This window comes from Geotrypetes seraphini, chromosome 2, assembly GCF_902459505.1.
Source record: "Geotrypetes seraphini chromosome 2, aGeoSer1.1, whole genome shotgun sequence".
NCBI classification, from domain to species: domain Eukaryota; kingdom Metazoa; phylum Chordata; class Amphibia; order Gymnophiona; family Dermophiidae; genus Geotrypetes; species Geotrypetes seraphini.
The window spans coordinates 466203749-466231316 of record NC_047085.1 but is presented as its reverse complement, the minus strand read 5'-3'; the positions used below and the strand labels follow the sequence as shown (position 1 = coordinate 466231316).

Here is a 27568-nt window from a genome sequence, read left to right as displayed (position 1 = left end):
AGCTAGCCCTCACTTTTTTGACTCTGCTGAAGTGGCCAGTACCTTTGTACAAATGTGAGGAAGTTCTTCTTCACCCAGAGAGTGGTAGAAATCTGGAATGCTCTTCCAGAGGCTGTTATAGGGGAAAACACCCTCCAGGGGTCAAGACAAAGTTAGACCAGTTCCTGCTGAACCAGAATGTACGCAAGTAAGGCTAGACTCAATTAGAGCACTGGTCTTTGACCTAAGGGCCGCTACAGAAGCGGACTTCTGGGCACAGTTGGACCACTGGTCTGAGCCAGCAGCGGCAATTCTTATGTTCTTATGTATGTACCATCGTCCAAAAATTCTTTTATTAAACAATAATAAACTTGTAAAAAGTCCACAAATGGTATCGATGGGCTAAACTCTTTTCTTTTATAAACACACAATGCATAGTACTATAGGGAGTTCAGATCTCCATCTGAGTTGAAGATCTTATTCTTCATAATTCCCGGTAATGCATTTCTTAATTGTTAAATTAGTTATAAGTTAATTTTTCACTATTTCATTTTAATGTACTTTTAGAATAAATAAGTTCATAACTTAGCTTAATAATAAATGATTCCCCGTCCTGACGCGTTTTGCTTGACTTTATCAAGGTCGGGGGAACTGTCAAAACATCAAAATATAACAGTCAGTTCACTCATATGAAGCCAATCTACTCAAAATACATAAATTTATTAAATAACCTAGATTCTACATGTTAGAAAGCGTAGAAAGCTTCAGGAATTGGTTTACGTTAAATCTAAAGCTCAGCTTCTCCCATTCAGAGCAGACGCTGGCGATCAAAAGATGGCCGCAGCATTCGTTGACAGCGCTAAAAATAGACCCTCCCTCCTATGACGTCAAACGACACCGGGATACCTAGCAACCACCCACAGCAGGAACCTTATTTTTATATTAAAAAAACTTGTTTATATAAAAACTGATTATTAAAAGAGCGTTATAAAAGGGAATCCATCTTCACCCACATAATAGCACAGTTAACTATGCACTTGAGCCATCCAGTCTGAGGTCTCATTCAGACCATCCGGGGCCATAGTTTGAAGTTCAAACATCCACATCAGTTCTCTAAGGTTTAACGTGCGCTCAGTAACCTTAGAGAGCTGAGGTGGATGTTTGAACTTCAGGTACGGGGGGGGGATGTTGAGGGTGGGGGGTCAGTGGGTGGGGGCCGATCGGAGGTTCGGGGGGCGATCGTGGAAGGGGGGTGCGCCGAGGGCAGGAGGGCCTGGGACTCTCCTGCCTGTATCTTAGTTAGGGTGGGGGATAGGGGGTTTTGCGGGAGCAGGAGGACTTGGGCTCCCTCCTGCCCGATCCGATCGGGGTGGCTCACTGCAGGAGAGATGGCTCATTTCTCCTGCTGCGATAGCAATCCTAAGTGCCGTGTTTGGCAGTACTTGGTGGTATCGCGGCAGAGGAGATGAGCCATCTCTCCTGCCACGATCGTTGGTGGTGGTGGTGGTAGGCAGGTTGCCAGAGCTGCTGAGCTCATCGCGGCAGTGCGATCAGCTCAGCGGCCCTTTTTTTTGGCACTTATATCTGTTTTGACTTGGACTAAGTCAAAACTTATAAGTGCTGACTAGGCAACCTGCCTAAATCTTTGGTTATATCTGCTGTTCAACTAAGTGTAGGTCAGCCCACCTCCCACCCTTTCCCCTCCTCTAAAAACGCCTCTTTTCGCTCTATTAGTTTAGAGGCAGGGGAAAGGCCTAAGCTAGTTTTAGATGCTTCTGAAACCAGCTTTGGTTATGGGTACTTGGACGATCAAAAAGCCTGATCGTCCAAGTACCCATTTAGGCCACTTTTTTAGACATGTGTTTTGATTATGAGCCCCATGGTATATATGTGTTTGTGTGTGTGTGCACGTCTCTCAAGCCTTTAAATAAATTTTCTGTTTGTGATCAGCTTCAAAAACCACAAACCATTAAGGGATCTGATGAAGAGATTAGTCACTTGGGGGATGGGGGGAGTAGGAAATACAGTTGGTATTTTCTGGTTCATAGGATGGTGCCACAATCGAGGAGAAAAACACTAGTTTTGTTAGAGACACCCACCTATACATAAATGGAGCCTTAAAAATCTGGTTTGTCTTAACTGCTAAATTAATTAATTTTAAATTGGTTTTTAGTACCATGACTTCAGCTAGAATATATTGTACCTGCCTGCTTTGTTCTGCAAATTTAAATAATGTTCTCTGCTGTCCTAATGGTTTACAGGTGGGTGCCCATGTGCTGGAAAGTATGGTGAAGAAGTTTGATGAGCTGTACCGAAGCGGCAGTGATGGCAAAGAGTGCAATAACTTGATCACATTTGTTGGTCATCTTTATAACTTCCACGTGTTGGAGCCCCTGCTAATTTTTGACATCCTTAAGAAACTTGTTGACAGCTTTACAGAAAAGGATATAGAATTATCCTTGTCCTTGCTGAAGAATGTGGGCTTCTCCTTGAGGAAGGATGATCCTTTGGCTTTGAAGGAGCTCATCTGTGAGGCCCAGAACAAAGCCAGTAATGTGGGCAGCAAATTTCAAGATCAGTCCAGGGTAAGAATCAATCTGGATATATCGGTGTCTGTGGCTTTTATTATACACTACTGAGACTGGGTTGTGTGTTAAAAAAAAAAAAGGTAAAGGTATTGAAGAGCTAATAATGGGAAACTGCTATTTTTATTGTACAAAGCTTGATGGACACATTGATATTGAACTAATAAGATTACAGCTTTGTTCATATGTGACTAATCCTTTTAAATAGCCTAATTCAGTTCTCCATGTTTGTGTGGAGGTGTCTATTCTTTTTGAATTGTTTTTCAGTGTAGGTGGTGAGTGATGATTAAGAAATATGTAGAGGTATGCAGCCCTTTCTCTATATAACCATGAGCTTCATCAGTAACAGTTCGTCTAGCAGTGCTGAACACTAAGGTTATTCATCTGAACCCACAACTTGCTTAAAGAATGCTATCAATCATTGTTCAACTCCGCCTCCTTCCCAAGAAGCTGCTCCTGGCCCCTAAGGTTTTTTTTTTCTGCAAGCAAGTTGCTCATGTATATCTGCTCTGCAGTTTTGCTATTTTCTGTTTTATTTTTCTTAGTATTCTGTTGGAGGATTGGTGCCCAGAGGTCAAGAAGCAGTGAAGGTCCTAGACCATGGCAAAAACCCCACTGTGCGCTGGCTGTTCAGAGCCTCAATGCTCCCGAGCATCATATCTACATCACTGTGAAAATTGAAGCTGGAAATTCTTCTTGTCGCAGTGCTCAATTATGAGTGGCTCAGGTACTCCAACCATGTTCTTCCCCTCGCATCTGGACACCACAAAGCTAATCACGGACCACTAGGAGTAATCAGAGGGGTCCCTGCAAATGGCTAAGATTGACCAAGCTTTACCCTGTGGCTCCAGATTTTCAGCAGCTGTTCAGCCGAAGTTAGATTTGCTGGTGACGCAGGTCACTAAACAAACCTCCTTGCGTAGTGAAGGAGGTGTGATGTTAAAGGATACTCGGGACCATAAAGTAGACGTGATCCTCAAAAGCCAATTTGAAGCTTTGGCTCTAGGGATTAAGGTGGCAGCAGAGGCTTCCTTTGTGTCTAAAGTCCCAGCCTCAGAGGAAGACAAAGACCCCCAAATGCTCCTATCTGGGGTGAATTAGCTGACACTCTATTAATGACTGGGAAGTCAATTCAGAGTGATTTACAAGAGCTTCTGTAAAGGTGTTACAATATAGAGTTAGCGTTTTTTGAGATGGTTTCCAATACAGATACATTTATACCATAATCGATCATCCTACGTATATGTTCACAATTATCTCGATCATCCTACATATATACACATATAATGATAATATTGTGTACTATGTTCATACTAAATCCTACTATTTGCACAAGTGGAGAAGGCTTCATCCAAGGTCAGGCAAATGCTGGGTTGTATCTGGAGAAGCTTTGTTAGTCGGAAGCCCAATGTCATAATGCCATTGTACAGAACCATGGTGAGGCCTCATCTGGAGTACTGCGTACAATTCTGGAGGCCACATTACCGTAGGATGTGCTGAAGGTTGAGTCGGTTCAGCGAATGGCCACCAGGATGATCTCGGGACTCAAAGATCTATCGTACGAAGAAAGGCTAAACAAATTGCGGTTATACTCTCTCGAAGAACGTAGGGAGAGGGGAGACATGATTGAGACGTTTAAGTATATCACTGGTCGTATTGAGGTAGAAGATGATATTTTCTTTCTGAGAGGACCTTCGGCCACAAGAGGGCACCCGCTGAAAATAAAAGGGCGGGAAGTTTCATGGCGATACCAGGAAGTACTTCTTCACCGAAAGAGTGGTTGGCAATTGGAATGAGCTTCCAGCACAGGTTATCGAGGCCAGTAGCGTGCCAGATTTTAAGAACAGATGGGATGCTCATGTTGGATCTCTAAGAGGGAATGGGACATCAGAGTGTGATCTCTCACAGGCAGTGTTCCCTCTAAGCGGGCGGGTGTTGTGAGCAAACTTTTTTCACTGTGAGCTAAAAATATCGGGCGCCAGCAAGTTATGAGCCAAATAAATATGTTGTCAAAGTTGCTGATACATGAGGACGAGGTATTCAAAGGAATTTTAGGCCTACACGCTAAATTAAATAACGTTAAATAATATTTTTAAGAACACAAAACAACGCATTAATTCTTGAAAGTACAAAATTCTTTATTTATTTATTTTTTTTTAACCAGAAAAACTCAAATTTATTTTAAAACAGTCTACAGAAATTGTAGGGATGAAATGATATCTTAATAAATGTTTTACAACAAATGTAGTTATGTCTGTTACATCCATATGTGTAAACTGTAAATTAAAAACAGTCCAGAAGACAATACGTTTGATGCTTTCAATTTCTAGACAATCTATCAATTCCAGCTTCTACACAAAAGTATAAATACATTAAAACAAAATATTGAAAACCATTTTATTGGGCACAAAGTTTGCCTTCAGTGAGAAGAGTTCACTCAATATGTTGTAGAATAATTGTTGTGAAACTGGAATGGAATCAATTCTTCACTCAAGTTAGATATCATCAATATCTTCATCATCATCCCCAAGAAGAGGCGGTCGGAGCGTACGCGAGTCCGGCTGCCTCTCCTTGTTGGCGAGCTGAGCGGACCGTCGGGATCGACCCCCCGCACCCCCTAGGTACGCCTCTGCAAGTCTTGCCTTGCCCGGATTTGCCGCTCGCTTCCGGTGTTACTCCCCCCCCCCCCCCACCCGACTCTCCTCTCGCCGCCCTGCCATCTGCCGTACGCCTCTTCCGATCGCCCTCCTCCCTGCTCGCACCCCCACCCCGACGTCCGATTCCTCCCCCAGCCTCCCCTTACCTTTGCGACGCGTTACATGGACTGCCAGCTCGCCTGCCTGCAAGCACGTGTGTGCGCTGTGACGAGAAACTTGTGCGCTGCGATGTAATATTTTGTGCGCCAGCGCACGCCAGCGCAGCTTAGCGGGAACACTGCTCACAGGGTAGTTAGGAGGGTGGGTGGGTCAATAGAGTGGGCAGACTTGATGGGCCTTGGCCCTTTTCTGCCGTCACTTTTCTATGTTTCTATAATACCTGTATCATGTTTTATGTTATGTTCATAATTGAGACTAGCCAGCTATCTCCTCTATGCTGCTTTATTAGTTAAAGTAGTCTGTGAAGAGGATGGTCTTTATCCCTTTCTTGAAATTTCCGGTGTCATGAGCAAGGTGTCAGCCTATGCTATGTCTGCCCGGTGGATGCTCTGGTCAGACAGTAGGCAGGAGATTCAGACTCTAAAGCCACACTGAGCAGGCTTCCCTTTCAAGGACAGATGTTATTTGGCAAGGGTCTGAATGATCTGATAGCCAGTGTTATGGACCATTGCTCTATGGCCTTGCTGGACAGCATATCCTGGATTACATCAGGGTTTGGGATGTGGGAATTTTCAGGGCTCTCAAAGATTCCGTCCTTATTTGAGAGGCTGAGTGATGCAGAGGTCCTTTCAGGGGTGGTAGCAGAGGTTTAGCAGGGGCAGGAGATGGCAAGCCACTGGTTCTTATCTCTCTCCAGCCTCCAAGAAAGTACAGTGATGCCAGGTCAGGGGCCAAGTCTCTTGGACAGGAAACAAGCTGCCATTGGTCGGTCTGGGCTCAGATTGGCGCAGACCATTTTGCCCTAGAGATTGCTCGAGAAGATTACAACATCGAGTTCTGTGCCTCCCTTTCGGACCTGTTTGTAGATTTCTGGCCAGTTGGAGCCCTCTTAGTCCGGGCAAAGGTTCAAAGGCTACTGGATACTCGTGACATAGAACCAGTCCTGGACAAAGAATCGGGCTTGGGCAGATACTCCATATACTTCATCGTGCCAAAGAAAGGCTCAGACGACTGGAGATCAATCCTGGACCTCAAGTTGGTCAGTGCTGCACTAAAAGTGCCGCACTTCTGTGTGGAGACCGTTTCGTCTCAATAGTAGCAGTGGCACGGGGGGAATTTCTTGCCTCTCTCGATTTGACAGAAGTCTATCTCCATATCCCCATTTTTCCGGCCCACAGGAGGAGGTAATTGCGATTTCATGTACTGGATCTGCATTTTCAGTTCTCTGCGCTTTGGCCTAGCAACAGCACCTCCTACCTTTACCTAAGTAATGTGGTGGTAGCAGGGCAACTCCGCAAGGCAGGGATCCAAGTGCACCCTTATTTGGATGATTGACTAAACAGAGCCCTGTCCAGAGAGGAAGGCAAGCTTGCAGTTTCAAGATTGCTCCAACTTCTTCAGGACCTGGGATGGATAGTCGGCTTCAAAAAGAGTTATTTGGAGCCAACCCAGCACTTGAAATACCTGAGAGTTTTGTTCGACATGACCTTGAGCCATATTTTTCTTTCAGAGCCAAGCAGCTTGAAGTTCCAGAAGCAGATTTTGGACCTGCTACAAAGTCTGACTCCTGCAGCGTGGCATTATCTGTAGGTCTCTCTCTTCTCGCGCTGCTCTCTTGATGGACTCGCTTCAGCAGGCTCTACCATGGTTACAGGAAGTGAGAACTAGCATGTGGTGGTGGATGCAGACAGCTGCCCTCTCAAGAGGCATGATTCTCCGCATTTCCTTCTGGGAGATACTAATGACTGTGCAGTCTCTGTCTTTCCCAATCTCTTCCCAGTCCGTGCAGCATCTATCCTTGCTCTCCCAAACCTCCTCAGCCCATGCAGCATGTCCTGCCCTCATTCCCAACCCCAGCCCTCCTCTCTCAGCTGGATCTTATAATATGACCTGTCCCCAGTTCCCGACTCCCCCCACCCTACCACCTCCCCGCTGCTGAAATTTAAAATCTTCAGGCAATGAAGCCAGCTGTTGGCCTGCCCTAGAAGTGTTCTTTCTGCATTACTTCCTCTTCCCGCGTAGGCAGGACGCTGCAGAAAGAATACTGCCAGGGCAGACCAGAAGTGGGAGGCTAGCTTCACTGTGCCATCAGCTGCCCGAAGATTTTAAATTTCAGCGGCAGGGAGATGTTAGATGGGGGAATTGGGAGAGCCATAATTCCGATTGGCAATTTTTGGAGAGGCCTTGGCCCCTTTGGTCCCCCCGTTACGACACCTATGTGTGGGGGGAGGGATTTGAGATATACTAATGTAAAAACTTTTTGATGACTGGAAATTCTTTATCTAAAGCTGTGTTACAGCTATATTCACTTGAAGAACGTAGAGAGAGAGGAGACATGATAGAGACGTTTAAATATATCACCGGCCGTATTGAGGTGGAAGATGATATCTTCTTTTTTAAAGGCCCCTCTGCCACAAGAGGCCATCCGCTGAAAATCAGGGGTGGGAAATTTCATGGCGACACCAGGAAGTTCTTCTTCACCGAAAGGGTGGTCGATCGTTGGAATGAACTTCCACCTCAGGTGATTCAGGCCAGCAGTGTGAAGGATTTTAAAAGGAAATGGGATACACATGTGGGATCTCTAGGGGGGTAAATTCAAGGGGGTAGGGTTGTTGGAGTGGGCAGACTTGATGGGCTGTGGCCCTTTTCTGCCGTCATCTTCTATGTTTCTATGTTTCTACTGTAACTTGCTTGTGTTTCATTTTGCCTACCTTTTTCACAGTTTCTTGTATTATGCTAATATCAATAAAATTTTATGAACCTGTGGTGGGTGTACTGCAAATTGCACAAAGAGTTGTGTGTTTTTTAACGATTGGTTTTTCTCCATAAACTTTTAATGTGAGTTTTTACTCACTGTTCAGGATTTGCTGTTGTCTTCAAACTCTATTCTTTTTCCCAACACTGTCTATTGTAGTACCGAATATAGTGCATTGGTGTCTAAGCTGCTGGCTTTGACCCAGTAAACACAGCAACTACTTAAGCAAATGCAGGACTGTATTGTAGCTAACAGTAGTAATGATGCTTGAATTTGTTTGCAAGGTGCGGTTTATGCTTGAGACAATGCTTGCCCTGAGGAATAATGATATGCGGAAAATTCCAGGTTACAACCCTGAACTGTTGGAGAAGCTGAAGAAACTTCAGAGAGTACAGGTAATGGGATTTATACCCTTTCTTTGGCAAAGATGTGAAACTAATGGAACTGGAGGAATAACCTGTTTTTGTAGCCTCGTAATCAAAAATGGCTGAATTAAAATAACAAATCATTTTATGTAATTAGCGGAGAAGCCCAGAACAGGCAGGATTGTCCAACAGACAGAGAATATAGTGCTAAAACTGAAGAACTGAAAATGTCATCAGTAAAGATAGGAAACAACACTTCATCTTTTAGACTAACTTTTTTCATTAGGGAGTACAGTACAATCATAACTTATGTACTGCATATTTGTTAAGTTTAAAGTGGTTTACAAAATTCAAAGAAGCCAAGACATTGTCTTGGGAATTACAGCATTTAGCTCTTCAGAGTAGTACCAAGAATTGCAATTAATAATCAAGTTTAAAGTTACACATAGAGGCATGAGAAAGTAAAATGACTTTTTCAAGGTCACCTGGTCAGTGGCAGAGTTGGTATTAAGACTCCAGAATCCATGACTCCCAGTTTAGTGCCCTGATTACTTTGTGTATAAGTGACAGAGAAGCATTTTTTCTAAAAGTTAGTGCGCACTAATGTGCGCCAGTTGCTGCTGGACCCAGAGAAATAACAGGGTCACAGCAACAAACCTGTACATTGTTTAGTACACTGTTCTTCAACTGCCGGTTCGCAGGAAATTTCTGCCGGTCCACACAGGGCCGGCAAGATCGAGTTATTTTCATCTGGTCCACGCTAGGCCAGAGAGATCATGGGGAGCCTCCGACAGTGACTTTCTCCCCTCTCTGCAGCTCTCCTTTACTTACCAGCGCAGCAATTCACGAAGGCAGCCTTGGGGCATTTGCTGAGTCGTGGCTGCCTCTGATAATGCAACTTCCTCTTTCCTCAGAGGCGGCGCGACCCAACAAAAGACTCGAGGCTGCCTTCCTGAATTGCTGTGCTGGGAAGTAAGGAGAGTTGCTGGGAGTGGAGAAAGCCACTGTTAGAGGCTGGGAAGCTGCTGGGCATGGTAAAAAAAAAAAAAAAAAGGGACAGCTGCTACTGGACCTGGAGAGGGATAAGGAAAGATGCTGCTGGGAGGGGAGGAGGGAAAGGAGTCTGGGAAGCTGCTTGGCAAGGGAAAAAAAGGGACAGCTCCTACTTGGCCTGGAGAGGGAGAAGGAGAGATGCTGCTGGGAGGGGAGGAGGGAAAGGAGTCTGGGAAGCTGCTGGGCAAGGGAAAAAAAGGGACAGCTGCTACAGGACCTAGAGAGGGAGAAGGAGAGATGCTGCTGGGAGGGGAGGAGGGAAAGGAGTCTGGGAAGCTGCTGGGCAAGGGAAAAAAAGGGGACAGCTGCTACTGGAGAGGGAGAAGGAGAGATGCTGCTGGGAGGGGAGGAGGGAAAGAAATCTGGGAAGCTGCTGGGCAAGGGAAAAAAGGGACAGCTGCTACTGGAGAGGGAGAAGGAGAGATGCTGCTGGGAGGGGAAGAAGGGAAGAGAGTTACTGCTGGACACGAGGAGGAGGAGGGAAGGGATAATGAAAAAAGGAAGGAAACAGCTGGCAGAGAGATTAGAGGAGGGGAAAGGGAGACACAGGCATGAGAAAGTAGAGAGATTGATGATAGGAAGGGGTCAGCAGAAAAATAAGCAGAGAGGGACAACGATGATAGATCTGGTGTAGGAGAGATAAAAATGAAGAGAGCAGTGAAGCTGGAATGAATCATGTAAAAAGGAGAGAGGGGGTACAAGCTGGATGGCAAGGGGAGAGGGGCATAGAAAGAAGACAGATACCATTTGGAAGGGGGAGAGGACAGACAGTGGATGGAAGGGGCAGATGCTGGATTGAAGAGATAGAGAGGGCAGATGCTGGAAGGAAGAGAGTGAAAAGAAGATGAAAGCAGAAACCAGAGATGACAAAAGGTAGAATAAAATAATTTTATTTCTATTTTGTGATTAGAATATATCATATATCCTGCTAGAGCTGGTGTTAGACTAACTGGGGACTGCAGAGCCCAGGCAGTGCTTCTTTAGCTTCCAGCTGGCAGTTGCCCTAGTTGCACTCCCCTAAAACTATTCCTGACATGTGTGACTGTAGTATTCTGTTAGCATGATATTTCTGTGTAGCATTCTGTAATAATTTGGCTTGTTCAGTTTTCTTGATAGTAGAGGGGATATATATATGAAGGGGAGGGGAGACAGGGGTTTTGTTGGTCCTTGCTCTGTATTATATGTATTTATAAAATGACAATTGTACAGAATATTGTTTCTTTTTATACTTTAATAAAATACATTCAATATAAAATCATAACTGAGGCTTGTGTGGATGGGATCAGATGATTTGTGGGGACCGAGCTTGCGGAGATGGGGCGGAAACGGGGTTTTTTAATTTTAGTCCTAGTAGTTTGCCTGTCCACAAAATAATTCTTTTATTTTTGCCAGTCCATGGGTGTAAAAAGGTTGAAAAACACTGATTTAGTAAACATGCCCCTTAGGTTAAAGGAGGGGAGCCCAGAAATTTGGTGGCAGATAAAGGCTAAATGGCCTATCCAGTCTGCCATCTGCAGTAACCATTATCTCTTCCTCTCTCTAAGAGTCTCTTTGGGTCCTCGCTTCATGGCATTGTACATTGTAGCTTTAGGGAAGAAGGATGCTAGAGTAGACCATAAGCCTGTGGACCAACTCTCCAAGTTCTTGTGTTGGACTTTTCATGAGTCTAGCACATACATGGAAAAAATGGGACTAAATGGAGGAAGAATAGGTAGTCTGAGTTATACAAAAGATCTATCCCTTAAATGTGAGATAGCTATATCCTCTCAAGAACAGAAATGCAATCTTGTGGAAGATAATTTTGTGAAACAGAGTAAGAGCTGATAACTATAGGTTTTCTCATTAAGAAGAATTGGACTTGGATGTAGCTCAATATTTTTCAGTTGTAGACCAAGGCAAGTTATTGTGCTTTCAGCTATGGTAGGTATTTTCCTGTTTTCAGAGGGCTTAGAATCTAACTCCCCCTTTTACAAAACCACACTAGCGTTTTTTATCACTGATCGCAGCAGTAACAGCTCATAGAATTCCTATGAGCATCTGAGCTATTTCTGCTGCGGCCGATGATAAAAGAAATGCTAGTGCGGTTTAGTAAAAGGGGAGGTAGATTTATACCTGAGACAGTGAAAGCGTTAGGTGATTTGCACACCCAAGGAGTAGCACTGGGCTTTCAACCAGGCTTTTCCCACTGTTTCTAGCAATGACCACATAATCCAGCTTAAAAGATGCTAATAAGAGGAATAAGCTACAATGTGGTCTCTAACCATTAACTTGTTTGTCTCCCTGAGGGGAAAAAAATCAAAAAACTATTTTTTGTCTGTAAGGTGCAGAGCAGTGGATCTGGCAGTGACAGTCGTCTTCGTGTATCTCTGGAGAGCCTCCTGAATGCAGATCAGGTTGGCCGTTGGTGGATTGTAGGTTCATCCTGGAGTGGGGCACCAATGATTGGTAATTCTAGTAGTAAAAGCCAACCAAAGCTGCATTTGGGAAAGGTAAACTTGAAAATACAGTATTTGAGTTGGGATTATCCCTGTTTTTTAGACATGTTAACCTTGGGTTCAGATAACCTGATCATTTTGTGAAAAAGGCATACTTTTATTTCTGACTTTCTTCCAGTGTTATGTTGAACAGAGATTGTTCCCTGAAATGATTGTTTTTTTAATAGAACTCTCACTGATTGTACAGTGATCCTTTTGTCTTAATGAAATTTGCCATATTCTACTGCTATTGTCCATCACTGTTATTTTTTTAACCAAAATTTAGAGTTTACTGGAAATTTTCCTAAAACAAAGTTGATATTCAGAATATATTTAAATAATGCACTTTTATTCTCTGTATCATGGCATCAGATGAAGTATTGTTTGCTTTTTATATATGCTTAATGCAATTTTCTAATGTACTCTACACTATGTAATCTTGGAGCCAAATAGTGGACTTGAAAAAGATTAGTATGTTATTTCCTGATATATTTTTTTCCCTTTTTTATTTGACCTTAGACTATGTAATTAATTTCTGTACAAGTGTTTTGCTTGATATAATGAATGAAATATGATAAATAATTAAAAAAATTAATGCATCCATCTATAGATATTTGTCCTCTCTAATTACTCAAGTCAGTCCACTAAGCAATTGATAGAATTATGTATAAATCCCTTTTTCTGTCTTCACCCTAGCAGAAGAAATGGTGAATGTAGGACATATTTAACTTTCCATTCCACCACTATAATTTAGCAAATAAAATCATGTCTTGCCGACTCATGTGCTTCCAGCACAACTAACAAGGTAGAGCACATGGGACCTTTATGATAAAAGGAATTCATATTCTGAGGTGGTTGTGGATTATTCCTACCTACCTCCCCCCCAAAAAAAAGTTTTCAATATAAGAAACCCAAATCAGGTCCACACAACCCCAACTGAAACCTTAAAGATCTCTCCTAAAATAATTGAGCCAGTATTCATGCTAATAAAATGTTTTCTATTGTTCAAGGTAAGCACTAAGATTCTGGAACTAGCACGCAAGCAGAGAATGAACACAGATATCAGGAGGAATATCTTTTGTGTTTTGATGAGCAGTGAAGATTTCCTGGATGCCTTTGAAAATCTTCTGAAGTAAGTTTTCTTGGTGAGCAACATTAGTCCAGTTCAGAGGTTCAGTGGAGGTGTGCATGCAAATTTATTTTATGTATTCATGGTGGATGTATTGAAAACCTGACTATTTAGGGATGTCCTAAGAAGCAGGGGTTCTCAACCTAGTCTTAACTATTCTCAGAAAGCATGGTAGCTCCAATTGGTGTCTTTAGGGTCTTTCCTCTTCTTTCATAGCTTTCTACCTTCTCTTCTCTTTCCTAGGCCTGGTTCTTTCCATCTCATTATACCTATTTCTGCTGAGCTGTCTCCAGCAATTGCAACACTGTTCCACTCTGAACAGCTGAAAGGTGGAGAAGTCCTTTTTTTTTTTTTTTTAACCATGAAATTTTATTGAAAAATTTTTTGAAAGAAACATAAGAAGGGATAACAATTTCATAATATCATCGTATGTATGAGACAATAGAACAGTATCATAAACAAGAATCCGATCACAACATAAAAAGATCAAATATATATTTGGAGAAAATACTGAAAGTTGTGTTAAAATCAAGAAAGAGGAGGGGAAAGGGAGGGAAAAAAGAAAAGGGGGACGGGGAAGGCTAGCACAGAAGGAGGGAAGGAGGAAGACTATAGTGAAAGGGGAATAAAGAAATGGATCCCTCAGAGGCCAGAGAAAAGAGGAAAGGAGAAGGAAGAAGATAGAAGAGTGAGACTGTAAATAGTATAGGTTAAGCGTGAAAGGTGGAGAAGTCCTGTAGATGCTGTCTTGTACTCCCAGAGTGATCCTCATTTCCACTTATTTTCAGTTATTTAATGGCTTTTTAATTTTATTTCCAGTTTTGCAGTAGTCTTAATTTTTAAGATCTCGTGTTGAAAATAAGAGGAGTCAAAAATACAACCAAATTTGTGAGTTATGATAACACTTTTGTGAGTGTCAAGGGACTTGGCACCTCAGAGGTAATATCATGGTAAGCAGATCTAGCTAGACTACAGATATTTATTTTAAATTGCAGATACATTTCATTATAATATGTGTAAATGATACAAAACTTTCTTTAATGAAGTACAAACAGTTCTTCCCACTCAAAATAAACACTCACCAGTCTCTTTTGCTAGAATAAAATAATTAATAATCTTAGCATTTCATAATTTGAATCAAGAAATAATACTAATCTTGAATGAAGCCACCGATGCACTCTGGAAAAGTCTACAAGCTGCAAAGTGTTCTTGTACAATCCCACTTTATTCCAGGAGCAGTGGGTTAATTCCGTCTACCTGTCAGGACTTTGTAGGAAGCCTCAAACTTCAGAGGTTTAAACCCCTCCCCCCTCTTACCTCATCACTTACCCTGTGAGCATCAGTCTTTCTTCCTACAAGCTAGGCTATAGGAGCTTGTCTTTTCTGCTCGTGTTTTATTTTGTGTAATTTCAGTCTTTGCGTTTGCGGTTTATCCCAGGACAAGCAGGCATGATATTCTCACATGTGGGTGACGTCATCTACGGAGCCCCGATGCGGAAGCATTTTCAAGCAAACTTGATTGAAGATTTAAGTTTGCTCTGCTGCTCCACGCATGCGTGCCTTCCTGCTCCACTAGGGGGCGCATCCCCTCGTGATCTCCAGTTCAAAATTTTCCGCTGAGCCTAGAAGTCATGTTTCTTCAGGTTCTGCCCCAACTGCCTTCTAGCACCACGATTTTTTCTTATTTTTCTCGATTAAGTCGCTGTGCGCAAATTTTTTTCTTGTTTTAACTTGTTCCTGCTTCGTTTTTGACCGACCCGGAGGCTTCCGGGTCCCCGTGGCCGCGTGGCTACTCGAGCCGCGGCCAGTTTCGATTCTATGTCCTTGCCTTTGACCGGCTTTAAAAAGTGCACGGTGCGAGCAGCTTCTTTCCATCACAGACCCGCATTGCCGGTGCATCCTCTGCCTGGGGGCCGCTCATCCAACCGACTCCTGCCCCCAGTGTGCTACTTTCCAGAACCGGGCCCTCCGCCGAAGAAAAGCCCGCATGGCGGATCTCTTCGCCGCCGACCAACCCTCTACCTCGGCCTCGAGGTCGGCCCCGGCCTTGACCTCGGCCCCGAATACCTCGGCATCGCCTCGAGACTCGAATCCGAAGTCCTCGGGACAGCAGAAAGCCTCGGCTCCGGGTAAGTCCCCTCTTCCCTCTTCAGGTTCCGTAACAGCGAAGAAGCCAGCCTCGGGGACACCGGCGACACATGGCGGAAGTCCCATGCTCACAGCCCCGGCGAAGCCTTCGGGCCGTGCCTCCACCAAACGGGAATACTCTGATACGAGGTCGCCCCCAGTGGAGCGCACCGAGGCAGTGGACGTGCCCTCGATGCTGTCCGTGCCCGTTTTCCAGGACCTACTCCGAGCGATGATCTCATCGGAGCTCTCCGCTGCAATGGCCCATCTACAACCGGCCTTGACCTCGACCCCGCATGTGCCAGACCAGCTTGAACCTCGCGTCAAGCCACCTCGGGGAAAAGCGCGCAAGCTCCGTCGCATCCCATCCTCCTTGGACTCCTCGCCGAGACACCCGAGGCGCTCTCCCTCCACAGACCGCCGCGGGGCAAAACGTCGTGCTAAAACGACAGAAACCTCGAACCGCCGTACCTCCAAGAAGGCCCGGGGTTCCCCCACTCTACGAGGCCGTTCACCTACACCTCGTACGGGACCGCTGAGGGTGACGGAGCTATCACTCTCCAACCCGCGCATCCTCCGAACTCCCCCTCGGACCGGGGCTCCGATCCGAGGTTTTAGGCTTTCACCGAGGGAGTCCGGGTCGAGGTCACCGATTCGACATCGATCGGTACCCTGAACCCCGGCATCGTCTCCGAGGGGCTCCTCGAGACGTCGGAGATCCACGACCCCGGAACACTTTCACAGTGCTTCCCCGGCCTCGGAGTGTGGATCGGAGCAGGAGCCTCGATACTCGAGGGAAGCCTCCCCATCCTTCTCCACCCGACGGAGGTCTCGTTCACCGACCCCGCACGGGGCCTCGGGAACATCCCGCCCATCCTTCTCTCGCTTTGTCCAGGACATGGGCCACGCTTTGGACTTGGACCTCCAGTCCGACTCCAGATACTCTAAGGAGTACCTAGCGGAGCTGGATATGCCATCACTACCCAGAGAGTCCCTTCGCTTACCGCCTAACCCGGTACTCCAACAGGCTTTCTTCAGGAACCTGGAGACCCCCTATATGGTCACAGCAGTACCCTCCAAAATGGAGGCTAAGTACCGTACAGTACCCTTCCCGGGATTCGAACAACCGCAGCTCTCCCACCAGTCGCTGTTAGTAGAATCCTCCTTGAAAAAGGCTCACCCCTCCAGGGTCTCAGCGGCGGTCCCCCCAGGCCGAGAAGGCCGAACCCTAGACAAGTTCGGCAGGAGACTATATCAAAATGCGATGATGGCCTCTAGGGTGCAAAGCTACACTTTCACCTTCACATCTTACCTCAAACACCTCATTGGACTACTGAGAGCCTTTGAGACTGACTTACCGGCCTCCCGCCAAGGAGCGTTTAGCCTGCTTTCAGAGTCCCTCTCCAACCTACGCCTCCATCTATTCCACGCGGCCTACGATGGTTTCGAACTCTCCTCCAGAGAGGCAGCCTTTGCTATCGCCATGCGCCGACTAGCTTGGCTGCGCCTGGTCGACATGGACCTTACAGGACCGGTTGGCTAACCTCCCCTGCGTGGGTAAAGAACTGTTCGATGACACTATCGAGGCAGCTACAAAACGCCTCTCCGAACACGAATGCCTCTCCCTCGTGCGGCAAAAGCCTAAACCGCCCGTGTCCAGGCCGTTCAGGGCCCCTCCGCGCCGCTACCCACAAAAATCCACTCCTGCCTTCTCGCGGCCTCCGCCCAGGCGTCTGCAAGCCCACCATCGGGCTCTGCCCAAGTCCCAACCGCCTGCGACTACCAAACCATCCCCGTCCTTTTGACGGGATACGCGGAAGGGGGCAGGCCCCCTCCACCATAGTCCCAGGCCTCCTTCCCATCGGGGGTCGCCTCAAAGTCTTTTACCCTCGCTGGGAACAAGTCACGTCGGACGCATGGGTCCTTGGCGTGATCTCATCAGGATACTCTCTCAACTTTCGGGCCATTCTTCCAGACAACCCCCCAAGGAATTACCCTCCCAACCGGACGCAGCTACCCCTACTCCTCCGAAGCTCGAGATCTGCTTCACCTGAGAGCAGTGGAAGAGGTTCCCCCCGGCCAACGGGGGAAGGGCTTCTACTCCCGTTACTTCCTGGTACCGAAAAAAACGGGAGACCTTCGCCCAATACTAGACTTGAGACGCCTCAACAAATTTCTAGTACAGGAAAAATTTTGGATGCTTTCCCTACCGACCCTCTACCCCCTGATCGACGAGGGCGACTGGCTCTGCTCCCTCGATCTGAAGGAGGCGTACACACATGTTCCAGTGCACCCCGCTCACCGCAAGTTCTTGCGTTTTCAAGTGGGAGACCTGCACCTGCAATACCGAGTCCTCCCCTTCGGCCTAGCATCATCACCTCGGGTCTTCACCAAGTGCCTCGTGGTGGTCGCAGCTACCTTACGCTCCCAAGGTCTTCAGATATTCCCCTACCTGGACGACTGGCTGATCAAAGCCCCGTCCAGAGAAGGGGTTATCTCAGCGACCCAACAGACTATTATCTACCTACAGAGTCTGGGGTTTGAGATAAACTTCCCAAAATCCCAACTACGCCCCTCGCAGTCCCTACAATTCATCGGGGCCACGCTGGACACGGTTCGCCTCCATTCCTTCCTCCCCCCTCCGCGTCTAGAGGCGTTAGTAAGTCTGAGCCGAAGGATCTCACTGCTGACCTCGGTATCAGCTCGACAGATGATGACTCTCCTGGGCCACATGGCCTCCACCGTCCATGTCACACCCTTTGCCCGTCTCCATCTGAGAATCCCTCAATGGACCCTGGCCTCTCAATGGCGTCAAGACCGGGACCCGATCGATCTTCCCGTGACAGTGACTCCTTCCTTGCAACGATCGCTCCGCTAGTGGGCCGACTCTTCAAATCTTTCCAAAGGTTTGCTCTTCCTCGCCCCTCCTCACAGCAAGGTACTCACCACGGACTCGTCGGAGTACGCTTGGGGAGCCCACCTGGACGGCCTCCGCACTCAGGGGATGTGGTCAGCAGATGACCGCCGCTGTCACATCAACGTGCTAGAGCTCCGGGCCATCTATCTCGCAGCTGTAGGTTTTCAACATCTGCTTCACGACCGGGTGGTCCTCATCCGAACCGACAACCAGGTAGCAATGTACTACGTAAACAAACAAGGGGGGACAGGATCTTGGTCCCTCTGTCGGGAAGCCATACGCCTCTGGAAATGGGTAATCTCCAACAACACCTTCCTTCCAGCGGTGTACATACAAGGAGAACAAAACTGTCTGGCGGACAGACACAGCCGCCTCCTCCAGCCACACGAGTGGTCACTGCACTCTCAGACCCTACGACAGGTGTTCGAAAAGTGGGGGACGCCTCAAATAGACCTGTTCGCATCCCCCCACAATCACAAACTGCCCCTCTTCTGCTCCCGGATACACTCCCCGGACCGACTCGAGGCCGACGCCTTCCTCCTCGACTGGGAGGGAAGGTTTCTGTACGCGTTTCCGCCGTTTCCTCTGATCCTGCGGACGCTGATCCACCTGAAAACGGTGAAAGCCACCCTGATCCTGATTGCTCCTCGCTGGCCACGCCAGCCTTGGTTTTCCCTTCTACTTCAACTCAGTGTCAGAGATCCACTGCCTCTGCCTCGGTTTCCCTCTCTACTATCACAGAGTCAGGGTTCGCTGTTACATCCCAATCTTCAATCTCTTCATCTGAATGCTTGGTTTCTTTCCCCCTGACTTCTCTCCCCGTGTCTCAATCAGTCAAGGAGATATTGGAGGCCTCTAGAAAGACCTCGATGAGAACCTGCTATTCTCAAAAGTGGACCAGATTCTCAGCCTGGTGCTCCTCTCACAGCCAGGACCCGGTGTCGGTCCCCGTCCCTCTGGTCCTTGACTATTTACTGAAATTATCTCACTCCGGCCTAAAGACCAACTCCATTCGAGTACATCTCAGTGCGATTTCGGCCTTTCATCAGCCCCTGGAAGGAAAAGCCCTCTCGCTCCACCCCTTAGTCTCTCGCTTCATGAAGGGTCTTCTGAATGTCCACCCTCCTCTCAAACCCCCTCCGATGGTTTGGGACCTTAACGTGGTTCTGGCTCAACTAATGAAACCTCCTTTTGAGCCCCTAGACAAATGCCATCCTAAATTCCTCACGTGGAAGGTGATTTTCCTGCTTGCACTCACTTCCGCCCGGCGAGTTAGTGAGCTACAGGCTCGTAGCGGACCCACCCTTCACTGTTTTCCACCATGACAAGGTGGTACTCCGCACACATCCAAAGTTCTTGCCTAAAGTAGTGTCTGATTTTCACCTCAATCAGTCCATCGTCTTGCCCGTGTTTTTTCCCAAGCCCCACTCTCACCCCGGAGAGGCGGCGCTTCACACTCTTGACTGTAAGAGAGCGTTGGCCTTTTACCTCCAACGCACTCAACCACACCGGAAAGTCCCACAATTGTTTTTGTCCTTCGACCCAAACCGGTTAGGCCACCCAGTTTCCAAGCGCACCTTGTCCAACTGGTTGGCCGATTGCATCACCTTTTGCTACGCTCAGGCTGGTCTCGCGCTGCATGGTCGAGTAACGGGACACAAGGTCCGAGCGATGGCAGCCTCCATAGCGTTCCTCAGGTCCACACCTATTGAGGAAATCTGCAAGGCTGCCACGTGGTCTTCGGTTCATACTTTCACCTCCCACTACTGTCTGGACTCTCTGTCCAGAAGCGATGGCCAGTTCGGCCAATCGGTATTGCGAAATCTAATTGCTTAAATTGCCAACTTCCCTCCATCCCTTTTCAGTTAGCTTGGAGGTCACCCACATGTGAGAATATCATGCCTGCTTGTCCTGGGATAAAGCACAGTTACTTACCGTAACAGGTGTTATCCAGGGACAGCAGGCATATATTCTCACAACCCGCCCACCTCCCCGAGGTTGGCTTCTTTGCTAGTTAAGTAAACTGGAGACCATGAGGGGATGCGCCCCCTAGTGGAGCAGGAAGGCACACATGCGTGGAGCAGCAGAGCAAACTTAAATCTTCAATCAAGTTTGCTTGAAAATGCTTCCGCATCGGGGCTCCGTAGATGACATCACCCACATGTGAGAATATATGCCTGCTGTCCCTGGATAACACCTGTTACGGTAAGTAACTGTGCTTTTTGCCCTCGTGCTGCAGAGGTTTCCTGCGGGGACAGCTCCAACTGCAGAAGTACCAGCTTGAATCAGAGATTTGTTTTTGGGGGGGAGGGTCTTTAAAAGGGGGATTTAGATGGTTTCCCTGTATGCCCTACCCCCTCCACCACCCCTAAAATTGCCATTTTTGAAGGTTTTCTGGTTTTCCCAGGCAAAAACAGGCGAGGGGGTGCAAGACTTGCCCGGATTCGATGCCTGTGACCTCCATGAGGGGCTTCTAGTGGCTTCTGTCCCAACTCTCATGAAAATGGCACCGGGGGGCCCTGTGGAATACGCAGTGATACGCAAGTGTGTCACAGGAGAAAAACCCTGTAAATCCCACACACAATTCAAACCTTGTGCGCAGGGGTCAGCTCCTGCCGTGAAGGATGGGTTTTCCATGGATTTTGTTAATATGCTTTATCAGTCATACTTGGTTAAAAAGTCTCTGCCTGTTTCCCTTTTGCCGGACTCCGTGCCAGTAATGGGGACCCCCCTGCTCTGATGGACCAGGGTATTCTCTCTTGCCTCCCCTCAGGAGTGCCCGTGGTTGCATCTGATACGCATTTGCAGGGGAGCACCACAGCAGCCATGGATCTGGCAGATCTCCAGGATTCGGATAGGTGCAGAGCCCCTGATTTAGGAGAGGATTTCACTGTGCACAGATTTTTCAAGCATGTGCATCTTGTGGATTTGATCTCTCAATCTCTTCAGGAATTAAAGTTACAGTCTGAGCAGCCTGTCACTGCAGATTCCCTCATGAGTGACCTGAAGCCACAATCTGCCTCTTTTCCTTTTCATCCTGACCTCACTCAGATTCTTATGGATATTTGGGAGACTCATGAGGGTCCCTTGAAATGTGCTCGTGCCATGGCATGGTTTTATCCCATGGCAGATGCCTTTTAACAAGCGCTTTGCTTCTCCAAAAGTGGATTCCTCGGAGGCACAGGTCACTAAACACACTTCTCTCGTCAGTGGCGGGGGTGTAGACCTGAAGGTTGTTCAGGACCAATGGATAGATTTTGTCCTTGGGCATCTGTTTGATTTGGTGGCTGCTGGTGTTAAAGCAGCATCAGCCTCTTCTTTCGTGGCAAGGGCATGCCATTCCAAGCTGCGCCATGATCCGGACACTGGTGCTTCGTGACTTTGATTTTATAATCTCAGGAGTGGATTATATGACTGAGGTCTCGTATGACATCTTGAAAGTCTTTGCTAAGCTTTCCACCTATTCCATTTCAGCTCGCAGGATGCTCTGGATCCAGCAGTAGTCTGGTGATTTGTCTTCTAAAGCGACCTTAAGCCGGCTATTACTTCCGACCTCTGTGTCTTGGATCTTCTCAGGGATGGCTACAAATTGGAGTTTCTCTGACCGAGTATTTTTTGGATTCCCCAGCAGGCCACCCCAAGAAGGCGGTTCAGGTGCAGGCCACACTCCGCAGATTGCTCGATATTGCAGATTGTACATAGAATCTGTTCCAGAGCGATACTCGGGCTCTGGGAGATATTCAATATACACCCCAGATGGTATGAATAACATAAAGAAAGATCTAGTGAAGCTTGAAGAATGGTGTGAAATTTGGCAGCTAAAATTTAATGCTAATAAATGCAAGGTCTTGCATTTGGGCTGCAAAAACCCAAAGGAGCAGTCTTGCAGCTGACTTGCAAGATCCTGTAATTTTACTGCTCATACCATGAGCCTGACCCCCCATGTGGCAAAGGAAACTGACATGATATTGATATTAATAACCATTCTTCTCCTTGCCACAGGGACAAAAATGTTTTTTGTAAGTAAAATGTACTTTTAGGGGACAGGTAGAGAGGACAGTATTTTTAAGTACCAACTGGTTTAGCACTTTTGCTACCCCTAGAATCTTGGTGTTCCAGGCAATGACATAGTTCATGTAATGGAAACACCAGCCCTGCTTGTTTTATTTGGGGAGAATTTGGCCTCTCGTATCTATTGATGTAAATCAGAGCATTGGTGCATCCCATCATTTAAAGAGTAATCCAGAAATGTCAAGTACTAAAATATTCCACCTCAGGGGCTGCATGTTTAACACCTCCTTCAGCATGTTCCTTGGATTGGGGGGAAGAGGTGGGCTCGCCTAACAGATGCTCCCACTGGAGCCAACTCTTATTGTCCATCTGGTGCCCTGATGCCTCCACCCAAGAGGATATTAAAGGGGAGGGGGGTTCCCTTCCCTTCAGAAACTACTATAAAATGTCAGTGACTTCAATTCTGTCAAAACCCTCCCTGCTTTCCCTCATCACTAAGCTCAATATTCTTTTGACAGTCTCTCATATCTGTCGTCTGTGATCTTTCTTCACTGCCAGAGATTACCTTTCACCCTTCTATCATTTAATCTGCTAACTAAGTGATGTCACATAACTCCCTCCCTGAGCCAAAGATTCACCCATTGATAGTTCCCTTAGAAAACTCCTCTCCCTTCTTCACAGGCTCAGTTGCCATGCAGAAGACAGAGGAGCAATGGCCTAGTGGTTAGAGCTGCTGCCTCAGCACCCTGAGGTTGTGAGTGCAATCCCAGCCTGCTCCTTGTGACTCTGGTCAAGTCACTTAACCCTCCATTGCCCCAAGTACCAGATAAGGGACATACTTAGAGTACCTGATTACTATTCAATATATTTTTGATGGGGTGTATGTCCCATCACGTGAGAGAGGGCCGCCCCGAGGGAAGTCTACATCAGAGTCTACCTCTCCAGAGTTCCCAGGGATAATAGAGTGCCCAGGGTTAAACAGGGAATAGCTGGGTTCAACTAGTTCCTAATGGGGTGGTTCTAGTCATAGTGGAAGACCAGGTGGGTGGTGTTAGGAACAAGCTACCCCTATTGATCCGGAGTATTCTGTTGCCCCATAGTAAAGACTGAATGACCTTGCCATTGGACTTGAATAACTAATTTGCATCCTAATTTGCATAAGAATCAATTGGCAGAGAAAAGTGGTGATTTGTAAAGAAAAGAGACTCCTAGAACCTTAAACTGGACTTCTGATAGGAGAGGAGCTCTGGCTTGGGTGACATTTTGGGTGACATTTTGAGGGGGTCAACAGGGACCTCACCCTGGACTGACAGGGGGGTTCATTAATGGACTCCCAGCAGAAAGGCACATAGTTAGAGTTCCTAGAAACAGGAGCTCCTGGATGATCCTCGAGGGGAGGAATGTGGGCCTAGTGCCTAAAACTCTCTCCCAGAGCATAAGAGCTCCAGTGAATGGACACTCGGCCTATTCCCCGATAGGCGGTGAATGAACACTCGGCCTACGCCTCTGTAGGCGGTGGCAGAGACTCAGCCTTGCCCTTCGGATAGGCAGTGCTAGGATCGTGACAAGTGGTGGGATTTAGCACCCCACACCAGTGGATTACAAGTTCTGGTGACTCAAAGCCTGTTATTGGAGCTAGTGTGGTAGCCAAGATCTGGAGGACCCAAAGTCGGAGGCGTTGTGGACACAGGTGGAGCCACAACACAGTTTCCGGTGCAGAGTCCAGGACTTACAGAGCCGTGATTAAGTGAGGAGGTGCCATTGGAGCGGAGGCTTTGGGTGAATCTCTTCATTAAAAAGTGGTTAATAAATCCCAATAAAATAAATAAATTACCTTGCGCGGGGTTAGCACATGTGGCAATGCAGCACACACTAAAAACGCTAGTGCACCTTAGTAAAAGGAGCCCTTAGTTGACAGCTTGCTCTTGTCTCACTAGTATAACATCAAGTACTGACAGGAATATGATACAGATGAAAAAATTAAAGCCCAGTTTATATATGGGACTATATTTTTAAAATGAAGAACTCTTTTCTCATTAGTTGTAGGGCTTTCATATGGATGCTACAGCATTGATTGTTCACTAACCTGGTATGGGACATTTTGTATCCTTGGAAGATGTCTGTGAAGGAAACAAGTGCATTGTTTCCCTTTGAGGATGTACAGAGCTTCGTTTTGGAACATACCCTTTGTGTTTGACCCAGCTCTAGTGCATGTCCTATTATGTTTTTAAGCTCCGACTTCTGATCTGCAACATGGGTTTGTTAGCCTAATAGAACTGAAGTATAACACAATTGACATTTTGTTTTTTGTGTTATACTTCAGTTCTATTAGGCTAACAAACTCATGTAGCAGATCCTGTTTTGTGACTCCTTTGCTGTCATGGGTTTCTAGAGTTGGTATCTATGCCTGATCTGTTTGTTCTGCTTGTTGTGATCCTGGTTGTATGTTCCCTTTGCAATTGCTAATAAAGATAATATAAAAATTAAAAAAAAAGAACTGAAGTATAAATTCTTTGAACTTGAGAAATGCACTGAGACTATATTTGTGCATAAATATGCTCTTGATTAAAAGCACTTTACAAGAATACAACAAATAAATGCTGTATACCCCCTTGGATGAATCTCTTTATAAAAGTATTAAATCCTAATCAATAAATACATAAAAGAAATGGTGTGCAGGTGGCATAACCATATGGGGCAGTGATGGTGGCAGCCAGATTTTAGCATCTGAGTTAGAAAATATTTATTCCATAAAACAAAACTGCAAAAAAATTATTTTGAATCCAGCCTTAAGTAAAATGATTCAGAAAGTCAACAGGTGGCAAAAATGTTTTAAATTTTTTAACCAATTATTTGTTTTATGTTTTGTTCTTTTGTACCTCATTTTCAGGCTTGGACTTAAGGATCAGCAGGAGCGAGAGATTGTCCACGTTTTGATTGACTGTTGCCTGCAGGAGAAAACTTACAATCCTTTCTATGCTTATCTAGCCAGCAAGTTCTGTAAATATGACAGACGATTTCAAGTAAGAAGTTTGTGTGCTCCATTTTGAAAGTTGTACATTAGAGTTGGAAAGATATGTAACTCATTGATTTGGAAAAGTCACAAGAACCCAAAAATAATGGGAGGTGAAAAAATCAATACAAAAAGCAAAATCCTCCCAAACCCCAAGAACTATAACTAGACAAGGGGGAGAGACAAGAGCGGGAACGGCAGAGCTGCACAACACAATCTACAGATAATTATTATGTATGCACGGGAGGGCCCTCAGTCACACAGCCACCCATTGGAAACTCCCAGCGGTACAGGCTGTCACTTGGCTTACACCCAGAAGAGTGTTAACTGTGAAACATCCCCGGGCTCACTCTGTGTTTTTTGTGATAAAGTGCACCCAACAGTGCTAAGTGTGAAAAAAGATATAAATAAATCAAAAAAACACACTCTACCATTCACAACAATTGTCTCTATCCCTTGTCCAGGGGGCCAAAGTATCAAAAGTCCATGTCCAGCAAAGCCTGGACCAGGATGAGGATGGCAGAAATCCAGGTCTGGCCTGTAAGCGATGTTGCTGAAAGACTGTCTGGTCCGGTTTGCTTCATTGCAGATAATACCAAAATCTGCAATAAGGTAGACATTCCTGATGGTGTGGATAACATGAGGAACAGGAAGAAGAACGTGGCAAATGGTCTGGACTTTAGCAGCTAAAATCTAATGCTAAGAAATGCAAGGTAATGTATTTGAGCTTCATAAACCTGAGGAACGGTACAGTTTTAGGGGGTGGAGAACTTTGTGCACAAAAGAGAAGCAGGACTTGGATGTGATCATTTGTGATGATAATAAAGTGGTCAAACAGATAAAAAAAGGCAATGGCGAAAGCTAGAAGGATGCTTGGGTGCTTAGGGAGAGGGATGGCCAGTATGAAAAAGGAGGTAATGATGCACCTGTATAAGACTGGTGAGACCTCATTTAGAATATTGTGTACAGTTCTGGAGACCTCACCTTCAAAAAGATATCAACAGGATGGAGTCAGTCCAGAGGAAGGCTTCTAAAATGGTCAGTGGTCTTCATCATAAAGCATATGAGGACAGACTTAGACTGAATGCGTATACTTTGGAGGAAAGGCGGGATATGATAGATGTTTAAATACCTGTGGCTCAGGCTTCAATTGAGGAATATTCCTGTGGCTCAGTCCGCTGCAGAAGGCCGATTCCGGGGGCTCAGGCTTCAGTTGAGCTACGGGATATGAGCTGTACGCTGCCTAGCTTGGGGGGGGGGGGGGGCACATCACCTGGGCTCCCAGTTCCCCTCTCCCCCTGAAGGATACTTCAGTTCCATAAGTTCACTTGGGCTATGAGCGTGGAGTTACAGGGGCTGCTGTTTTCTTCAGGGAGGCACCAGTATGGGGAGTATTTTTACTCCTTTCCCGCGTAGGGAAGCGGAAGCTGCTTCAGCTGTAGTAGCAGATGCCCACGGGCTTCCAGCCAGGTCGGGCAGCAGCGGCGGTAGGAGACCCTAAGGGCAGGCGCTCGAAGCCCTTCCCTCCCGCTGCGGATCAGGGGTCACTTCAGTTGCAGCTGTCGTTGCCGCCGCTGCTAGTATTTCTACTCTCGGAGTAGGAACGCCGCTTCCAGCAGTACTGCCTTTGCCACTGCTAACCGGCCAACCCTGGTTGCTGCCACACGTGGTGGGTTGGCCTTGGCTAGGGAGCCATTTCAGTTGTGGCCTGGTGTACCATGTTTACTCCCAGCCGGATGGCAGTTAAGCTATGGCTAGGCTGATTGCAGGCTAGTTGATAGCTCTCACTATTGCTCTGAGTTATTCTTTCCACTCCTTCTGGGTTCATTCATGTGGAGGAATGGACTGGCGGTTGAATAAGCTACCTCAGTGTCTGAGACTGTTACTGTTTCTCCTTGGGATGCTGAGACAGGCACTTGTTACTTTGTGGCCTGGATACAGAGTAATGTTTGTTTACAAGGGGATGCCTTACCTCTCCTCTGGTATTATTCTTGACTGGGGTCAACCGTGTGGTCTCCTGTGTCCTAGGGACTTGATACTTGAGAGGGCTTCAGTCAGATGGGAAATCTTCATTTGTCACGAGTCCAGGCTGGCTGGGCTAGAACCTTCCGAGGGAAGTAGGTTTGGTTTACGACGAGGCTCATGGGGGTTTGCCATCAGCCAAGGACCGTTGCCAGACATGTTGGTTGCATTCCACAGGAGGCTATTTGAAGCCTGGTGATTGCATTAGCAGGCTGCTTTGCACTCATACTATTTATGGAGGGTCACTGTTGCTGGGGTTTTCCGCAGCCTGGTGCTCTTAGGCAAGGATTGCTCCTGCTCACATGGGCTAGAGGGGTTACCC

At 46.5% G+C, this 27568-nt stretch overlaps 1 protein-coding gene across 1 annotated transcript in view; it reads left to right on the top strand.

The window, feature by feature from the left end:
* NOM1 (nucleolar protein with MIF4G domain 1) overlaps positions 1 to 27568 on the top strand; it is a 55349-nt gene that overhangs the window by 10690 nt on the left and 17091 nt on the right. The window contains exons 4-8 of the mRNA XM_033931608.1: positions 2241 to 2564; positions 8420 to 8530; positions 11875 to 12042; positions 13038 to 13159; positions 25102 to 25234. Coding sequence (XP_033787499.1) covers positions 2241 to 2564; positions 8420 to 8530; positions 11875 to 12042; positions 13038 to 13159; positions 25102 to 25234 — 858 coding nt within the window. The remainder of the gene's footprint in view (positions 1 to 2240; positions 2565 to 8419; positions 8531 to 11874; positions 12043 to 13037; positions 13160 to 25101; positions 25235 to 27568) is intronic.